Raw genomic sequence first — 17,070 nt, forward strand, 5'->3', positions numbered from 1 at the left:
CATGGAGATGAGCGGCAATATGTGAGCCTTTGTTTTTACTTTATGGTGTGGTTGCAGAGAAAAAAATTAGGGTCAGAATTCGATCCAGTTAAAGTGGACAGTGCTGCCACTCTCTTGGACGTTTAGGTCAAAACCTCGCATAATGACTCTGTGCGGTTGCCTGGCTTTTCGACCCATCTTAAACAGCTGACACAAGGCACATAGGTGGGTGTGTGAGTTTTGAGGTGAGGCAATGAAAGGCGCAGGCAGGCAAGCAGAGGTAACTCTGTTTTTTTGGTAACCCCATTAAAATGAACCCCTGGGAGGTTTGGACGACTGACAGTTGAGGTGGAGCCCGGGGCAGCCAAGCAGGAGGGAGAGTGTTTTCATGTGTTTACGTGTGTGTTTTCCTTCACTACTGGGATTTATATATATATGGCTGCAGGGCTGTCTCTCAGGTCTGCAGCTGAGTGTGACGGGGGTTTGCTCAGGGGTACAGGAACGGGCCACTGGGATGACCTGTGGAACACCCCGTTATCCTCCAGGGAGCAATGCTTTTGAGGAGCGGGTCCCCCCACCACCCTTCACCTCCAATGTGCCGAATCAGTGGAAGGCAGAAACCCAGAGAGTATCCCTGACACTAATATGGAAAAAAGCCTGTTTGGAGCGAATATAAGGGCAAATATTATTCTTCCTGAGCGTAACCACGGCGAGCACCTCTGACCTGGCAGTGAAAGTGCTGAAACAAAAAGCCCAAAGACTTTCTCTGCTCCATCAAAGGAGAGCTGCATAAAATAAACACGGCCATCAGATTACCACGCTGAACACGGGGCCGCGTTAGCCCGCGCCGGCCGCCCTGCCGCCCAACCCCATTGCTCTATGGGAGTTAAGTGTGGGGTCCGTTCAGTCAACACCATGACGCAAAATGGAACAAGCCTCTGACAGAAGCCCCAGGCTGATGGAATAAGGCCCCTACCCACAGGCCCACAGGCCCACAGGCCCCCCGGCCCGAGAGAAACAAACTGAGCAAGAAAGAGAGAGGGAGAGAGAGGCAGGAAAACAGGAGGAAAGAAGAGGACAGGAGGGAAAAGGCAGATGAGGAAATTTTTAAAAAGAGGAAAAGACCACCAGTTCCAAATTGGTGGCACTGGCCCTGTCCCAAATTGAGCACACACACACACACACACACACGAACACTGCTGCTGCCGACAGCGTGCTGCCAGCAGGAGGCCAGGACAGACAGCCGCCAGCGGAGGGAAGGCCCGGGGCCGAGCAGGGCAGGGCAGGGCAAGGCAGGGTACAGTGGTTGGTGGTAGTGGTTGTAGCTGCCAGTGAGACTGCGAGACTTAGCTGGCTAGTCCTACTAACAGTGGACAGCCTCAGTCCAGTGGATCTGACCTCACAGGGGTTCTTTTATATCCCTGCGTGTGTCTGTGTGCATTTGAGTGTGTAGGGGCTTGCATGTGTGCACCAAAAAAAAAAAAAGAGAAATGTTTGTGTGTTTATGTGTGCACTTCACGTTTGGATGACGTAACCAGGAGAAAACAGATCTGTCCCTTGAGGAAGACCAAGGCTTTTCTCTTGGCCTTTAAGTCATCTCACTGAGGCCCCGCTGTCCATTTCATCCACCTAAAGTCTGCAGCCACAATCTGTCGTCTGTCTGCATCTTACTGAGTTCCCTCCCAGCACCTCTGACCTTCTCACCGCTCGTCTCAAACCTCACGCAGATTCCTACACCCCCAGTCTGTCTTTTTGTCTGTCTGTGATCTAACAGAGATTCCCTCTTCTCCCTTATTTCCTTCTTGGCCTTAATACAGAACTTAGCCATGAGCCATGTACAATATTCCACTCTGACTTTGTTTCAGACTAGAGCTGAGTCTCTGGTGACTGTGTCTCATACAGCAAGGTCCTTAAATATTTTCAGTCTGAGACCCCAAAGGAGAAAATTAACTTTATGTCTCGGGAGCCACACTCATAAAAGTAATATTGCTCCCTTTGCTATTCGAGGTCAGTATAAAACAAACACAATTTAGGTCAACACTAGTGTAAGAAACCAGATGCTGTCACGTTGGACAATGATGACTACTTTGGACTCAGGCCCTCACACTTTCTCCTCTGATTTAATGATAAAACATGTCTCACAACCTCCATCAGCAGGCCTACAGTCATCATATTCTGCCCTTTCCCCTGACGTATGACTTGAAAAACCTCCTTATACTGCGGGCTTCAGGATGACGTAGGATTCAGGTAAAGTGTTACCAGATCACAAATAGATACTGAGGCCGTGCCAGGTTGTAGCTGTTAGTGTTAAGTGTGAGAGCCATGGGCCCTTTCTGGTTCCTGAAAATGACTCCTGTGTGTAGCAATAATGAACACAATCACTGTGGTCCACTGGGCCTCACACCAGCAGCATTGCATTACTGCGCTCGCCTCCCTACTGTTCTCCTTTTCTTTTCATCCCTCTCTCTTTTCTCCTCTGACTCAGCTGTTTTGTAGGAAAATCCGTCTCTTTGAAGAAGGGAAGAATCTTTCATTACTCGACAGCGGGGAGAGAGAAGGAGATGATAGGGAGAGAATAACTGCCCCATTGTCTTCACGCACACACGCCCCTCCATCCACCAATGATAATTGTGTCGAGCTAATTACAGAGAGCTGCTACAACAGGTGTGGAACTCTGCACCTGGGGAAAAAAGTCTACTTAGTGCGTGTGTGTGAGGAGAGACACACAGACACACAGACAGACAGAGAAAGAGGATTCGGTGTGTGACTATGAAACTGTTGGAGAAAGTGTGTATGACATTTTGTCTGTGTCAGTGATTGAGATCACAGAAAGCTATGTGTCACACGCTTACTAAACCTTACATGTTACTTAATGGTACTCAGTCATTGCTCACTGTATTGTATCACAGACTACTGTAATATCATACAATCAACCCGGACCTATACCAGTCTGAACCCCATCTGTGTTTAATTATAAAGCTACAGACTACATCTGTTTGACATTACTGGAAAGTTGAAATTAGCACACAAACACCGTCTCACTCTCACTCATACACCACATTGAATTTCAAATGAGAGTGATTACAATCACTTAATTGATAAATGTAACCACAGTGAGCCTCTTCTCATGATTCATAATCTATAATCGGTCTTTTTTTTTTTTTTTGTTTATGACAGCACAGTAAGAAATTGGGGAGACAGAACCCGAGGCAAGAGTGATGATGTAAGCGGGGGGGGGTCTCTCACGGGACTGATGTTTTTTGGGCTTTTTACCGTAAAGGAATTCATCTGAGAAGCTGACCGGAAGAAAGGAAGCTGTTTGGTCGGACGCCAAAGGGGGGTGCATGATAACTTGCGTTTGTCGGGACGTCATAGAGCTTCACTCTCAAAACAAAGAAAGTGGTTTCTAAAGAGGTCTGGCAGACTAGATTGATTGGATATTACAGATTTGTGACAGTTCAAGTTCAAGCTATTACTCACTCATGATGATATCACCTGTCTGCTGTCTGTTCATGACAGCCATTGGCTAATTTATGCTTAATTAGCTGGACTTTTTTACATGGCCAGGGGACTGTGCCACATTAATGAAATGGGAAACCCAACCGATCAGACCTCTTGAGTGTGTCACACCAGCCCTAGGGGAATTAAAATCTCCCCTGCTCTTAAATCACCAGTTTTAACTTTGCCACAGCTTACCTTAGTAAAGCTAACCTTTGTGCTTGGTCGTCACAGTCTCATTTACTTCCCTGAGTCATGACCTTTTGTAAAATGCTACCATTATTACAGGAAATGAGAATGAGGCTTTGCAGCAGACTGTAATGTAGTTGTGTGATCACCTCCTTACTCAACCAATTGTACCTGCAGACTCATCATTTAGCGTCAGAAGTGAATGAGTCCTGCATTGCCACCTTGTGGAATATTCCTTTGGTGTTTGAAGTTGAGGCTAGTGGCCAAGCTCAGGGGGCCCTGCTGTGGGAAGCAAGCGAGTCAAAGATCATGCGGAAACTGTAGGTCTTCAATGTTTTATTAAAAACAAGTAGTTTAAAAGCCAAGTAAAACGGTCACAGAAAGCACAGCACTGCATGGCCTAAGAGACATGATGTTTTACTCACTGTTTTAAAATAAAATCTATAAAGACAATACATTTCTCTTGTTTGAAAATATCTAAGTGAATAAATGAACTGATATGGAAAAACAGAAAAACATGTCCAGTTTTCATTTTTTGCTTTGTTTTCATCTGCTCTTTCTGATGTTAGCCTTTTCACTCCTATGAGACATCTATATATGGACAAATATGGACTTCCTCAAAGGCGAGTCCTCTGATTGGCAGGGAGCTCGTCCTGGTCGAGTCCCCACAAGAAGGTGCGGAGACGTGTCACTTCCTTTTGCAGCTCAGGGCTCGGGATTGGCTGGGAAAGGTCAAGGCGTGGAGTCTCATTTGGCAGGATTAAAGGAGGGTGGTCCAGGAAGCTCTCAAAGATGTCTAAAAGATCAAGACAAGAAAAGGAAGAGTTGACTTACAGATAATGTCTCAATTGCACGGACAAATTCTTCTTCTTCTTTGATTCATTCATTTATGTATTACCACCACTAAGCTCTGTGCCTGGCGGGGGAGCCCAGGATGCTGGTGGGGCTCTGGTTGGACCCAGCTTGTAATGGGTGAGCAGGTGGTGCAACTGAGAAGGGCTCAACAAGACGTGGTCCTCCTGTAGACTTTTCCAGGTTGACTGGAAGATGAGAGGTTAATAGAGAAAGAAAAACGACAGTTAGAATTTATGGGTCGGGCCCAGGAAGACACACTGCACATGTTGGTGTACTACCTGGATAAGGCGAGTCTTGGGAATACACAGGAAGTTGACTGTGACCGACAGTTTCTTCATAAACTCAGAGGCTATGTCTCCTAAGCCCGCCCCCTGCAGCCAATCCATAACCAGATCCAAGTTTGTACGGATCTGGACTGCTCTGGACCATGAAAACAGTCCATCTAATGGGAAAGAACAGAAAGAAGAAACAGTGAAAGTTTCCGAAAAACATGTAACTGGATACTTCTGTTTTAAAAAACAATAAATAAAGACAGGAGATTATTCTGTTATCAAATAGAGCACATTTAAGTTCAGCTTATAAGGTGTGATTCAGATGAACTCTGGCCTTTTAAGCGAGACAAACTTTTCATAACTACAAAAAAACATCACTACATTTTTGCCACTACAGCCTTACTTGGTCTGGAATGTCCAGTAGTTTATTGTTAGCTAATGTTAGAAGCGACATAGTTCTGTATAACAGACATCACTGACTAATATCACAAACTGTATGACTCTTATTTTCTGTTTGGCAAAAGCTACATCGGCTCGCTTTAGCCTCTGCCCTCTCACCTCTCTCCAGCAACGTATTGAGCAGGGAGGTGTTGGTGAAGAAGAAGAGGTAGCCAAAGGTTTGGGAGGTGAGCGGTGGAGACAGACATGCCTCCCGCGACAGCATCAGGGAACAGCGATATACTTCCACTAGCCCGGCAACTCTGGCCGGCAAGGCGGACACGTCATCCACCTCTCCTTCGCCTTCTCTTTTCTCTTCTCCCTCCACAACCTGAGCTCCATCCTTCTCCTTCTCCTTCTCTTCGCTGGAGAATGGGTTGGTGTCCAAGAGAGCTGGAAGGAGTGAGTACAGGGTCTTTGTGGACACAAGATAAAGAAACTTTAGTTCACTTGTGTAAAAAAAAGCAAAAATACATGTTGCTTTAACGATCAGTGAATGGCCATGGGATGGCAATGTCAGTCTGTTGTTCAGGTGCACCATTTTAGTCCATGCTGAACTATTTCAACAGGTATTTGATGAATTTTCATGAAATTTTGTACAGACATTCATGGTTCCCAGAGGATAAATCCTGTTGACTTTGGTGATCCCAAGACACTGTGCCATGAGGTTGATATCTGCAGTTAAGATGGAAATGTCTTATCTACAGCTGGACTGATTGCTATGACTGCTTTGGACATATTAATTTCCACATCTGGGTGAATTATAATAAGTCTGGTGTTCCTCTGACCTGAGACAAAGAAATATACTGAAATTAGACAGTATGCATACTGAAGGCAGCTGATTTTCAAATGAGCTGTTGATGCACACTATTGTCCCAGAATATAAAGCACAACGGAAACGGAGGAGCTGTTCGCAGCTGCAACAACATGAAATACAATGTGGGTGATGTTGAAACAACTCAAGAAACATCTTGAAAAACCAAAAAAAACGTTTTAACAAAGACATTTTGCTGTCTCTTTGAAAATTTTAATTTGGCAGTTGTTGCAGTTTGACTGACATGTGGCGCCACACATTTACAATCAGTGAAGTATGTTGATTTCTTTGTATGTATGTTGTAACTGCTGTGCACATTGACATTTAGAAAAGTAGTATAATGTGTAGAATATTTATGTAGTAGCCTATGGATTTCAGATGCTGCTTTTGTGTGGGTTTTTTTTTTTTTAATGCTGTACCTTGGTCAGGTGATACACACACTGTTGGAAAGTGTGCATAATGACATCATCCAGCTGTGCCAGAGCTTCTGAGCAGGTGTCCATGTCAGTTGTCAGAAGAGGGTCCCCTGGGGCTTTAAAGAAACGTAAAGATGAATTAAAGAATTTGTATCTGCTTCAGTTTCTGTTCTGTGCTATTTCATTAAACAGTCATAGCTTCCTTAGGGTCAGGTTTTATTTGAATTTCAAGTGTTCTCAGATCACTCTCACCTTCAAACTCCCACTCTTTCTCCATAGCTTCAACTTTGACCTGGAAGAAGTTAAGGAGCTCTGTGGCATTTGACATCCAGAATATCAGGGGTCGAAGGTCAGATGACAGTTTGAGGACATTTGGTGTGCTTATTTCCCCTTCTTGCTCTGTGGAACTGAACACATTTATGTAATGCCAAAGTTATGTGAGCTGTAAAATGATAAAACATTCTTCTGTCAATGTTTTGGTGTCGTAAAAGAGAAACACACTGTGCTGTGAGTAAAAATAGACTGCGTTATTATTACTCAGCTATATATCAGCCATTTTCCAACATCACTGTGTTACAATGTTTTCATCATACTAGAAAAATTTACCAAAGACACAACAGCACAGGCACAAATGTATCATAAATCACTCAGCAGGAGATCTCTAAACAGAGGAAACATGACGTAGAACAAAAATGTTCTTACTTTTGCGTGGGATGCTTATCCCCAAATTCCTTAATGTTATCCTGTAAAGAGAGTTGGAGACGGAAGAGAGAAAAGACATTTTGGCTTAGTCTGGGGGTGGAGAAGGGGGGGAGCAGAGTCTGGCCCTGTAGCCAGGACAATTACAGCACATTTTCCAGCAGAGGGGCAGTGACATCAGCTCATCCTCGCTGCTGTCCACAACGTAACGAGCCACAACAAGGGGCATATGGCTCCATGCTGGGTTTTTTTTTTTTTTTTTGTCTGATTAAATGTGGCAGTCTCAATCTGCCAGCAGGAAAGTATCTATCCTATTAGAAACTAAAAAAAACAAAAAAAAAGTAACGCCTGCGCACTTGCTCCATGCCAAGAAAAGTTTATTAATGACATTTCAATCCCACTTGAATGTTTCTCAGGTCAGAGCCTTTGAAAAATAGAAACCACTCCCATATTTATACATCATGCACACCGGCAGGCTGACAGCTCTAAGAAGGAAGGTGTGATTAATCTTACAAATTGCCCAGGGTGATGAACATCCAAGTTCAATGAACCTCCCTGATATTTTTCTGCCAGTCTTTTAATCATAATAATTATTATTATTGTGATCGTGACCATCATGTTATGCAATACGATCCCAAAAATGGTTCAATTCTCATCACCTCCACAGATGAACCCTGGCTAAAATTTGAGATGTTTTATTATTTTGCTTAGCATGCAATAACATTGCACACTTTATATGCTGAGCTGTTATTGTTATTTTGGCCAGGATAGCAGCATGGCTCTATAGATAACAATATTTTTCAGTCTGCTACTTTTGTCCAAACTGAAATAAGTCAACTGTTGAATGGGATGACATTCATGGCTCCCAGAGGATGACTTAGGAGTTCAAAGCACTGCTGTTCCTTACCCAGATTTTCTTAGTATTTATTGGATTATTTTGTGCTTTTATAACAGAGCAAACAGTAGAAAGTTAGCAGGTAATGAGAGAAGTTAGAGAGAGATGGGAAATAACATGCAACAATTGTTGTGGTCATCACAGTTCATGGTTAACACTATAACTCCTAGGCTACCACTACATCCCATATAAAATTTTTATTTTATATATTGAGGTGCTTTTTTATTGTTACTTACCCAGACAATTTCTTTAATTAGATTGGCTGACTTCAGTAATATCTGTGGTGTGAGAGCTGGGTCCAGGTGTTTGGAGGCATGATCTATCATGATTGACAGAAGATAAGCAGGAGCTAAAGGCCCGCCCCCAGAGTCCGGAGAGGAATTTTTGGAGATTATCTCCTTAGAGAAAAGTGAGGGATAAGCATAGCACTTGTCAACAAGGACATTTTTCTATAATACAATCAATAGTAGGTGGATAGTTCATGAGTGCTTCCTGTCTCACCTGCAACAGGGAATCTGCGTGACGGGGGTGGAACTTCAGAACTGCCTCGGTCGATCCCAGATACAGCCTCAGTGCTTCCTGTCTGTCTACTAACCCTGAGGGGCAGCAGGCGGTGGAGATATCTGCCTGCCAGGGCAGGGTCAACGCCAGCGGTGGAGCTGGAGTCACACGGGGGTCACGGTACAGGAAAAGGAAGTGAGTCCCCAGACCAATCACATCCCCAGGCTTTAGGACTGTCTCCCTGTAAATGGTTACTCCATTGTGTGTGACTCCAGCTCCTCTGAAGGGCCGCATCAGAGCTGAAAAATACAAAATTAGAGCAAAATTAGATGAAGGTAGATTTAAACACAGCGAGTGCTCCACTGACGTAAGTAAGATATGAGTTAGTTACTGCTTTATTACCTTGTCCGGTGGGAGTCTCGGGAACAGCTGAGTCTCTCCTGACCAATAAATGTCTGGCCAAGAGGTCAGGAGCAGAGAGGAACGTTTCCACCTTCAAGGGCTTCTTCCCCTTCCTCTCCCTTTCTCTGTCCTTCTCCCTCTCCTTCACTGTGGGCTTTCTTCCAAACACATGTGTATGTCCCACCATGATGTACAAAACAAAATCCTGAACAAAACACACAGTGGAAAGCAGAGAAAATTCAGGGAGGTCTGTTATCTTTTAAGTGCTATGGTTTGTATCAATTTTCCATCTTAGAGATGTTAAGTTGAACAGAAAACGGTTGATAAGGCATGAAGTGTGTCACAGTTTGCAACAATGGAGACTGGAGTGAGGTCATTATGTATGAGTGATGTACACAGAGGGGTTTTGTACTTTCATTGGATTAAATATTGAGGCATTGTGCTCCTCTGAGGCTGTTTTGTGCAGCATGCTGAATGGGAGAGGCTCGTAGAGAGATGGTATGTGGCGATTACAGACATGCAGGTATGAAGTCATGTACAGGGTGTGTGCACGCGTTTACATCTGCACAAATCCTCTACAAAGTGCCTGTTAGTTTGCATATCCGCACATCAGTGCGTACGCACCTTGTCACAGAGTATCCCATGTAAATATACGTGCTTGTGTCTATGCAAGCCTGTGTTTACGTAGTGTACGTGTGTGTGGGTGTTGTTTGTGAGCATTTGTGTGCGCGATATCATCTGTCAGCATGTCTTGCCTTGCTCTGATCGTAACCCTGCAGCAATAGAAAGTAGGGTCGGTCTGTGGGTGGAAGGATCAAACTTTGTGACATCACTTCCAGGTCACAGCTTGAATAATCCTTCTCATCCTCGGCTGGCTGATTTGTCCACCCAACCTTTGCTTCGGCTTTTGAAACTCTAATCTGAAAAAGTGGGTTAAGACATGAGGGGTTAGAACATCAAATGCACGATTAAGTCTTTGTTTTTTTTTTCCTCACCACATCATCGTCTTTACCTCTCCTGGCTGTGGGTTGATCATGCTCACAATGTTTTTCCTGTCCTGCATCCCTCTGTTGTTGTTAGGCTGGTTTCCAGAGCCATGGGGGTCTTTGTTGACATGGTTGCCTTGACGACGCCGTAGACTCAGGTTCATGTCACTGATGCTCCTCCTGAGCTCAGTGTTCCTTCCACGGTGACCACGCTCACTCTCCTCTGGTCCGCCGCCTGACGCCATCCTGCTCCGCCGCCAGCGCACACCTGTTGCCCAGACAATCAGAGGATCGGTCAGTTTGACCCTGTCGTGTGTTAGAATTTCTTTATGTGCTAACGTACCTGCAAGCTGAGTCTTAAACATACCTTGATAGTTTTCTCCTTCCCTCTCACGCTCCTTCTCCCTCTCCATTTCTTCTCTCTCATAGTCTTCCTTTCTTTGTATTTCAAAACGGCGCTCAAAGCCATCCTTAGGCCGCCACATGTCCACTAACAACAAAGGACATTCCCACGGGGCAACGCTTCTCCGGCACTCTGTCTCCCATTTGATAGCTCCATCTGGCTGCTGGATGGGCTTTCCAATGACATCACACAACAGGAAGTCCTCTGGGCTGTGTTTTTGGAGAACTAGAAGGTAATGGAGGAAGGGAGGAGGAGGAGGAGGGGAGGGTGGTAATTATTTTTCCATAACACTGAGGTTTATGTTTGTATTAAGTCATTCCCAATTGGTTAAAAATCTTGAGCAAACAACTCCCAGTAATGGTTTGCAGCAGAGGTCCAAATGAGAGAAAATTTCCCTCTCTCATACCTGCGTCATCTGTCTCCTCCCGTTCTCTCTCAATGTACCGAGTGATGACCTGGGCGATGAGCTGCCTGGCTGTAGAGTGAGCGTTGGCCAGCAGGGAGCGATAGTTGGCCCCACTGGAGAGGGCATCCCCATAGATCTTGATCAAGCCTGGGGCAGAGGAAGAGGCAGGGGGCAAGTAGTGGTGGGAGGAGGGGGCAGCTGAATGAGCCCAAACTTCTCTCTCCCTCTCCCCCACTGCCCGGTCCCGGTCACTGTTTGAGCGCCCTCGCAGGAAGAGATGGGAAAGACGCTTTGTGCGGGACTGGGGCCCTGCAGGCCGCGGCCTGAGGAAGGCCGGAGATGGAGATGGGGATGGGGATGGGGAAGCCAGTGAGGGGGTGGAGTTAGAAAGGGAAGAGGAAGGAGCAGAGGGGGCCTCGTGGAGGGAGGCTGCGTCAGAGCTGGTGGTCGACCTGGGAACAACAGAGAAAGGGGAAGACAGATGGAAGAGAGAGGAAGGAGAAAGGAAGGGACCGGTCAGCTGTGAATTATGACTGACTAAACACAGACAAACAACAAGTACTAAAATAAAACAGGGAAAGGTTACGGAGTTGGAAGGATACTGATGACAGTGGAAGTAAGATAAGATGACATCAATACATAAACTGTTCATTCAACAATTCTTATCAGGCACTGAATTCTCACTAAACAATTACGGCATGAAAGTTGCCTATCGTGAGAACAAACAAACATGAAAAGGTACGCCAAACAGGAGATAAAAAAGAGAGCTTAAGAAAAATTCAAACTGACTTGACAGAGATAGCGCTTGGCCAACGACCCCCGAGCTTGGCAAAGTGTTTCCTGGGCGAGTTGATCCACAGGCCCACAGGGAAATGGAGCTTTCTGAATCGAGGACTGCCAGACCCCTCCATCTGACAGCGGGAGAGAGAGAAAGACATGTAAATATACAGAACAATGTAGCTTTTCAAATCTACAATCTGCAGTATGTCAAGATACTGTAAATGTTATGTTTCCCCTAATCTGCTTAATCTACCTCCACGCTGTAGTGAGGAATGTGTCAGCAATGCCAGGATTTAAACAATATAACAATGGGATGATGTCACCATCAAAAATATCAACAGGATACCTACAGCAGGTTGTCAACATGGTGAAAACAAACGGAAAGAAATTAGCTCACAACATCCCAAACACAGCTCTTGGATATTACAGCGGGAATTTCTCACTCTCAAACAGGAAGCATCTTTGGTAGGACTCATGTTCAGCTGTTGCACTGACAGGGAAATACCCACTCCAAAGGTCACTGTCTCTCCATTTCTCAGAGTTAATTCAATGTAAATTACTATAAAATGTAATTAATTAATAAATTAAGGACCAAATTTAGTTGTTTTGTTTGCCATTGCAGGCGGAATTCTAGGGCCTAAACAAAATACACTCCTGTGGAAAGCTACCACTTTTTAAAGTGTGATTTCTGACAAGACTAATAATTTTGTCATATCTTGACATGTGTATCTGCACCCAAAACCTGCTGTTGTCATTTTAGATAGAAGAGATTCACTACATTTGTGGTGGAATATTTTGAAAACCTTAAAAAAAATCAGAATAGTATGCGAAAGAAATTCAAATGCCTTTTGGTATTTGATTTTTAAAAGACTTACCCACAATTACTTCTGGTCCTTCAGCAGTGTGTTATGATGGTTTGCTCACCCGCAAAATGCAAACACGCAGTTCAATGCGACTTATTAACTTTTTATGTTTTCTTTTCCCCAGGACGAAATTCCATTTTCAAAAGGCCTGAACTTGTCGCAGGGCTACACACACATCTCTAATTCTTAATATCCATTGGTTCAATCGTTCTTTTCATTAAATACCCTTTTCTTATAACTGGGCAAGATCTGCTCCCTCTCTCCCTCTGGCTCTCAGCCTCTCTGGGTCTATAGATAGAGAAACAGGCCCATTGTTCTAAGTGACAGAATTTCCTTCCTTTGCAGTGGACAACACCTATATCCTGACTGAGAGAGAGAAAGAGAAAGAGAGGGAAAGAGAGAGGGAGAGAGAGAGAGAGAGGGAGAGGGAGAGGGGGAGATTAATAGAAAGTGAGAAAAGGATGAATTTAGACACAGATATGAGACCTTGTTGGGAATATTATACCCCACAAAGCAATCTGGACATCTACCTTTAGCTCTGTCTGGTTTAAATCTCATCGTAATAAAGTTTAACTAGATAAAATGGGGTCTCAACCAGGCTAGAGCACACCGACAAAAATGTGTCAATTTAAATCTGATACCTCAATGATGATTAGAACAGATATCACAATGCATCACAAAATACACAGAGGGCCTGGCTTGATATTGTGCTGGAAAGAGGATGAAGGAAACACACACACACACACAGTGAGACAGGAAGCTAGAGGGAGCGACAGAGACACCTGTGATCTTTGACCTTTGGTTTGACAGGAAGACGACGATGGCAAGAGAAAGGGGGCTGTCGCTGTGTCCCAGTTCAGGGGCCAGAGCCTCCGAGATCTGCATTGCAGACCAAACAGTTCAGTAACCCCTGTCCCGCGGCAAAGCCTCCTCCACTGTAGAGTCAATATTCACTGAGGGAGACGGAAGGAGCATACTTCAGTTCAAATGTGGACAGTATGAGCAGTAACTGCAACATTAGCCTGACAAGTTGTCACTGTCCGTATCATACTGACTCAAGAAATCAGGTCTACCTGTAATTAGCCTCCTTGCCAGTCTTAGGTGTGATAGCTTCAGTTACATGTGCCAACAGGCCAACAAAATAGATAATATAGGCTTACTGAGTGATGTTGTCAAACATTAAAATGAAATGTTTGAGCAAAAGAGTTTAAAAAGAATACTGATTACATCATAAGAGTTGTCATTTCTCTCCACCAATGACTTGGGACAGTCAAGAATCAGATTACTTTATGGATGGCACTTGTTTCCTCTATCTTTAACAATGACTTAAATTGGCTATTTAATTAAAGTGATAAATATCAACAAAGCAACATTATATATTTCACTGTAATGGGTCTATTTTGTCTCATTTGGGACGAAATATTACAGGTGCTTTCCATGAGATACCTTCCCTGTGCAACACTTTATTTGTTCCCAGGGGACAATTTAAAGTTATTTTCTTACCTTAACTGTTTCACTGCTGAAAAAGCAACAATTGAGATTTTTACATAAATACATAGTTAGAAGAGATGATCGTTTTCGGTTAATTATTACAGTCTTTATAGCTCAATAAACTCAGTAAACTACATTAAGGATGTCAGCGTTTCAGGCGATCCCACCACCCGCTATCCCAGCGTCCTTTGCGCGTTGACGAGCAAGGACATCTTTCCGCAGAGCATCGAGGACACAGCGAGCAAAGTCCCAAGGTTAGCTGTCGGTAACTCCTAAATTTGATGTTGTTTGTACAAATTTGAAATTCGTCTTTCTGTGGCTTTCTAATGTTCTTAACTGCAAACACGCGTGGAACAGCTAGGCGTGTTCCAATATGTTGCCCACCATTCAGATCCAGGGATGTTAGCATGTTAGCGACTAGCTAACAGCTAGAACAGCTAACAGTCTGAACACTTTGCGGAGCTATGCTAACTGTGCTAACTTGTATTCAAGCTGTGTAGTCGTGTCAAGGTTTTGATATTTGTGTTTGTCAAGAGTTAGATGGCAGGCTCTTATCAGGCCTATGGACAAATATTAGCACCATCAATGAGTAGCGACAAAATGTAAGCAAAGCTCACTTAAAATTGATTTTGGTCACAACGCTATTTTTAGCTTATACATCAGTTTTCGAGCTTTACGATGTGGTTGTACTGTGTAAGCTGTGGCCATTTAACGTGATTTATGAACCTGTTGCAACTAAGTTAATCCATTTTGTACACTGTTTCACTATCTTGTAGACATCTTATTTAATCTCATAAAGATGGCTGAGAATATCGAGGAGAAGATCAAGAACTACAGGACTGCCCCTTTTGACGCCCGGTTCCCCAACACCAATCAAACCCGCAACTGTTTCCAGAACTATCTGGGTGAGGACATGGATCAGTATGTTGTGATGACCCGTTCATAAGGTTTGAATTGTTCAGACACAGCACAGGCACTGCAGGTGAAAACTTAAGAAATACCTGAACTCGACTGTATGACTGTATGTATGTAACATCTGTCATGTTAGATTCACAAACTTCATGAAATGAGCGTCTAAGCAAGCACTTACAGGTACATGTAGCATTTTAATACAATGTGGATCAGTAAAATGTGCTTATATCAGCTGTCAGTTTATGGTTATTTAGTTAAAAGCTTTGGGTTAATTTATTGTATATATTTATTTATTGTGTAGGCACACCCATCACATTTACATGGTGCACCCTAAATAAGCTGTTTGTACAAACCTAGAAATCAGTTGTTTACTAAGAACATTTTCTTTTGAAAAAGTGTTTTGTGTATGACCTCCACATGACATCAGTATTTCACTCTTAAAAATTCCCTCTGTAAATTACTGACCTTGAATCAGTAGTTTTGATTAATCTGTTGGTGATTAAAACAAAATTAAATCCTGTCCTCTTTGCAGTTGAGTTGCTTTCTGTCTGATGGAAACTTAATCTGTCTGTGGTGTCTTCTTTAATAGCCTTATAAAAGAAGTTTTGTGTTGAAGCTAGTTATGTAAAACCAACAGCTTCATCACAGTTTGTGGTCATCACGTTCTGTCTCACTCTGTAGCTTTAGCATCTTATTAATACTGAGTAGACAAAGCAATAAGAAGATAAGCAGAGGTTGTACGCTTGTTTTTCAAGGCCGGTGCTGACACCTCTTAGATTTCTGTGGTTTTTTATTTATGGTGTTTTTAGTGTGAACATCATGTCAGCTGAGTAACCTTGAACCCTTTTCTTATTTTTCACTCCAGACTTCCACAGGTGCAACAAGGCCCTGTCAGCCAAAGACCAGGATGTGTCTCCTTGTCAGTGGTACCAGAGGGTTTACAAAAGCCTCTGCCCCAATAGCTGGGTAAGTTCATGGGACTTTGCCATAGTTCCTCAGTACGTTCAGGTGGTGAATGGACCATAAAATAAAATTTCTTCTTTCAACTAATAGCTTAGTTGGATGTTTTTCCATACACACACTGATTTTAGTTCGTGCTGGTGGATTGCTTAAACTAGCTTATGTAGCCCAGGCTCAATGTTTTCCTGCTTCTTGATATTTGGTTTTGTTTCTCTGTGGTTTGTTTTGTTCTGTGATTGATCTTTGATTAGGTTTCTCTTGGATGGTTTGGTGTCTTGGAATCTGTGATCATGATATGTTCTAGCCATACTTAAGTTGATACCTGAGCGTTTGTTTGTTGTCAAATTGATGTTTTCTCTGCTGTGTCCCAACAGGTTGCCAAATGGGATGAGCAGTTGGAGAATGGAAGCTTCCCAGGGAAGATCTGAAATCAACAGGCTGTTATTGATCAAGACAGTCCACTGCAGGACATTCTGTTACTTACACCATTGACTGTATTGTGCCTCAGGACATATTCAAACAGCTTTCACATTGTCATCTTCATTGATGTAACTGTTATTAACTTAAACACGCACAACTTTTTATCCTGCATGTTAAGGTCTAAAGTTTTTTTCCCGTCTGTTGTAAAGTGGTGTTCAGCATTAATTAATCAATAAATACAGTGCAAATACCCCTAAAAGGATATTGTTCATTTTACACATTCAGTACTTTGTGATATTGGACTGACTTGTGGGCCATTTCTCTTAGTCAGACAGTCTGATCGGGTTTAAATGTAAGGGAAATGTCTTCCTTTTAGAGACACTTGAACACATCCACAGTGAAAGCAGGGTAAGATATCGTAGGGCAAATCTCCCAGATGGGATACCTGTATCCCTGTATGTATGTAAGTTATCTACACATCTGAATCAAGCCCTAAAATCTCATAATAACCTTTTATTTTACTTAATTTCTCTTTGGCTCTTCCTGTATTGGTCTGGGTTATTTTGGAGTGAGGCTGGTTCTGTATATGGATTTTGTTGCTCTTGAGATTTTTACTTAAGCACGCTGAGACCTGTAGATCTTGATTACCCAACATAGCCTTCAGCTATTCTGATAATTATATTTACACCTGAAATGGCAGTACAGTCAGTAATCTGCAAAAGTGTTCATTTAGTTCTCTCCGTAACACCCCTCAGGCCTACTGTGAAAACTGAATGTAACCAGCAGTTTTTCCCACACGGTGGCAGTGGTTGTAAAACCAGCGGCTTCTATTGATGTAATACTCGGTTTTACCACACGGTGACACAGTTGAGCCGTATCTGACAAAACTCA

At 43.3% G+C, this 17,070-nt stretch overlaps 2 protein-coding genes across 4 annotated transcripts; one reads left to right on the forward strand and one right to left on the reverse strand.

The window, feature by feature from the left end:
• Window positions 1–3,985: 3,985 nt before the first annotated feature.
• On the reverse strand, window positions 3,986–13,344 carry rasip1 (Ras interacting protein 1). 2 transcript variants are annotated; one of them, XM_046399154.1, is made up of 16 exons: window positions 13,179–13,344; window positions 11,543–11,664; window positions 10,754–11,205; window positions 10,312–10,572; window positions 9,971–10,212; window positions 9,714–9,878; window positions 8,959–9,163; window positions 8,557–8,855; window positions 8,292–8,453; window positions 7,164–7,204; window positions 6,714–6,868; window positions 6,465–6,577; window positions 5,352–5,646; window positions 4,800–4,963; window positions 4,565–4,706; window positions 3,986–4,462 (listed from the first exon to the last, which is right to left on the reverse strand). In XM_046399154.1, the coding sequence occupies exons 2-16, from the start codon at window positions 11,662–11,664 to the stop codon at window positions 4,284–4,286; spliced, it is 2,997 nt and encodes a 998-aa protein (XP_046255110.1). In that variant the 5' UTR covers window positions 13,179–13,344; the 3' UTR covers window positions 3,986–4,283. The 2 variants fall into 2 exon arrangements, with proteins under 2 accessions (XP_046255110.1, XP_046255109.1); XM_046399153.1 differs by lacking the exon at window positions 13,179–13,344 and adding an exon at window positions 12,409–12,695.
• A 651-nt stretch (window positions 13,345–13,995) lies between these two features.
• LOC124064654 (cytochrome c oxidase subunit 6B1) lies at window positions 13,996–16,438 on the forward strand. 2 transcript variants are annotated; one of them, XM_046399299.1, is made up of 4 exons: window positions 13,996–14,141; window positions 14,664–14,792; window positions 15,665–15,765; window positions 16,134–16,438. In XM_046399299.1, exons 2-4 carry the CDS (start codon window positions 14,687–14,689, stop codon window positions 16,185–16,187), a joined length of 261 nt encoding a protein of 86 aa, XP_046255255.1. In that variant the 5' UTR covers window positions 13,996–14,141; window positions 14,664–14,686; the 3' UTR covers window positions 16,188–16,438. The 2 variants fall into 2 exon arrangements, with proteins under 2 accessions (XP_046255255.1, XP_046255256.1); XM_046399300.1 differs by having other exon boundaries at window positions 14,094–14,141; window positions 14,687–14,792.
• The last annotated feature ends 632 nt before the right edge of the window (window positions 16,439–17,070 follow it).

Source organism: Scatophagus argus, chromosome 9, assembly GCF_020382885.2.
Source record: "Scatophagus argus isolate fScaArg1 chromosome 9, fScaArg1.pri, whole genome shotgun sequence".
NCBI lineage: Eukaryota > Metazoa > Chordata > Actinopteri > Scatophagidae > Scatophagus > Scatophagus argus.

Excerpts from the sequence above, each read along its gene's own strand:
- rasip1 (XM_046399154.1), bottom strand. The coding sequence starts at position 11,664 with ATGGAGGGGTCTGGCAGTCCTCGATTCAGAAAGCTCCATTTCCCTGTG. Across the intron at positions 8,454-8,556 it reads ACGCAGATTCCCTGTTGCAG|GAGATAATCTCCAAAAATTC; the intron begins GTGAGACAGGAA and ends CTTTTCTCTAAG. Across the intron at positions 6,869-7,163 it reads GATAAGCATCCCACGCAAAA|TTCCACAGAGCAAGAAGGGG; the intron begins GTAAGAACATTT and ends AAATGTGTTCAG.
- LOC124064654 (XM_046399299.1), top strand. The coding sequence starts at position 14,687 with ATGGCTGAGAATATCGAGGAGAAGATCAAGAACTACAGGACTGCCCCT. Across the intron at positions 14,793-15,664 it reads CTGTTTCCAGAACTATCTGG|ACTTCCACAGGTGCAACAAG; the intron begins GTGAGGACATGG and ends TTTTCACTCCAG. Across the intron at positions 15,766-16,133 it reads GCCTCTGCCCCAATAGCTGG|GTTGCCAAATGGGATGAGCA; the intron begins GTAAGTTCATGG and ends GTGTCCCAACAG.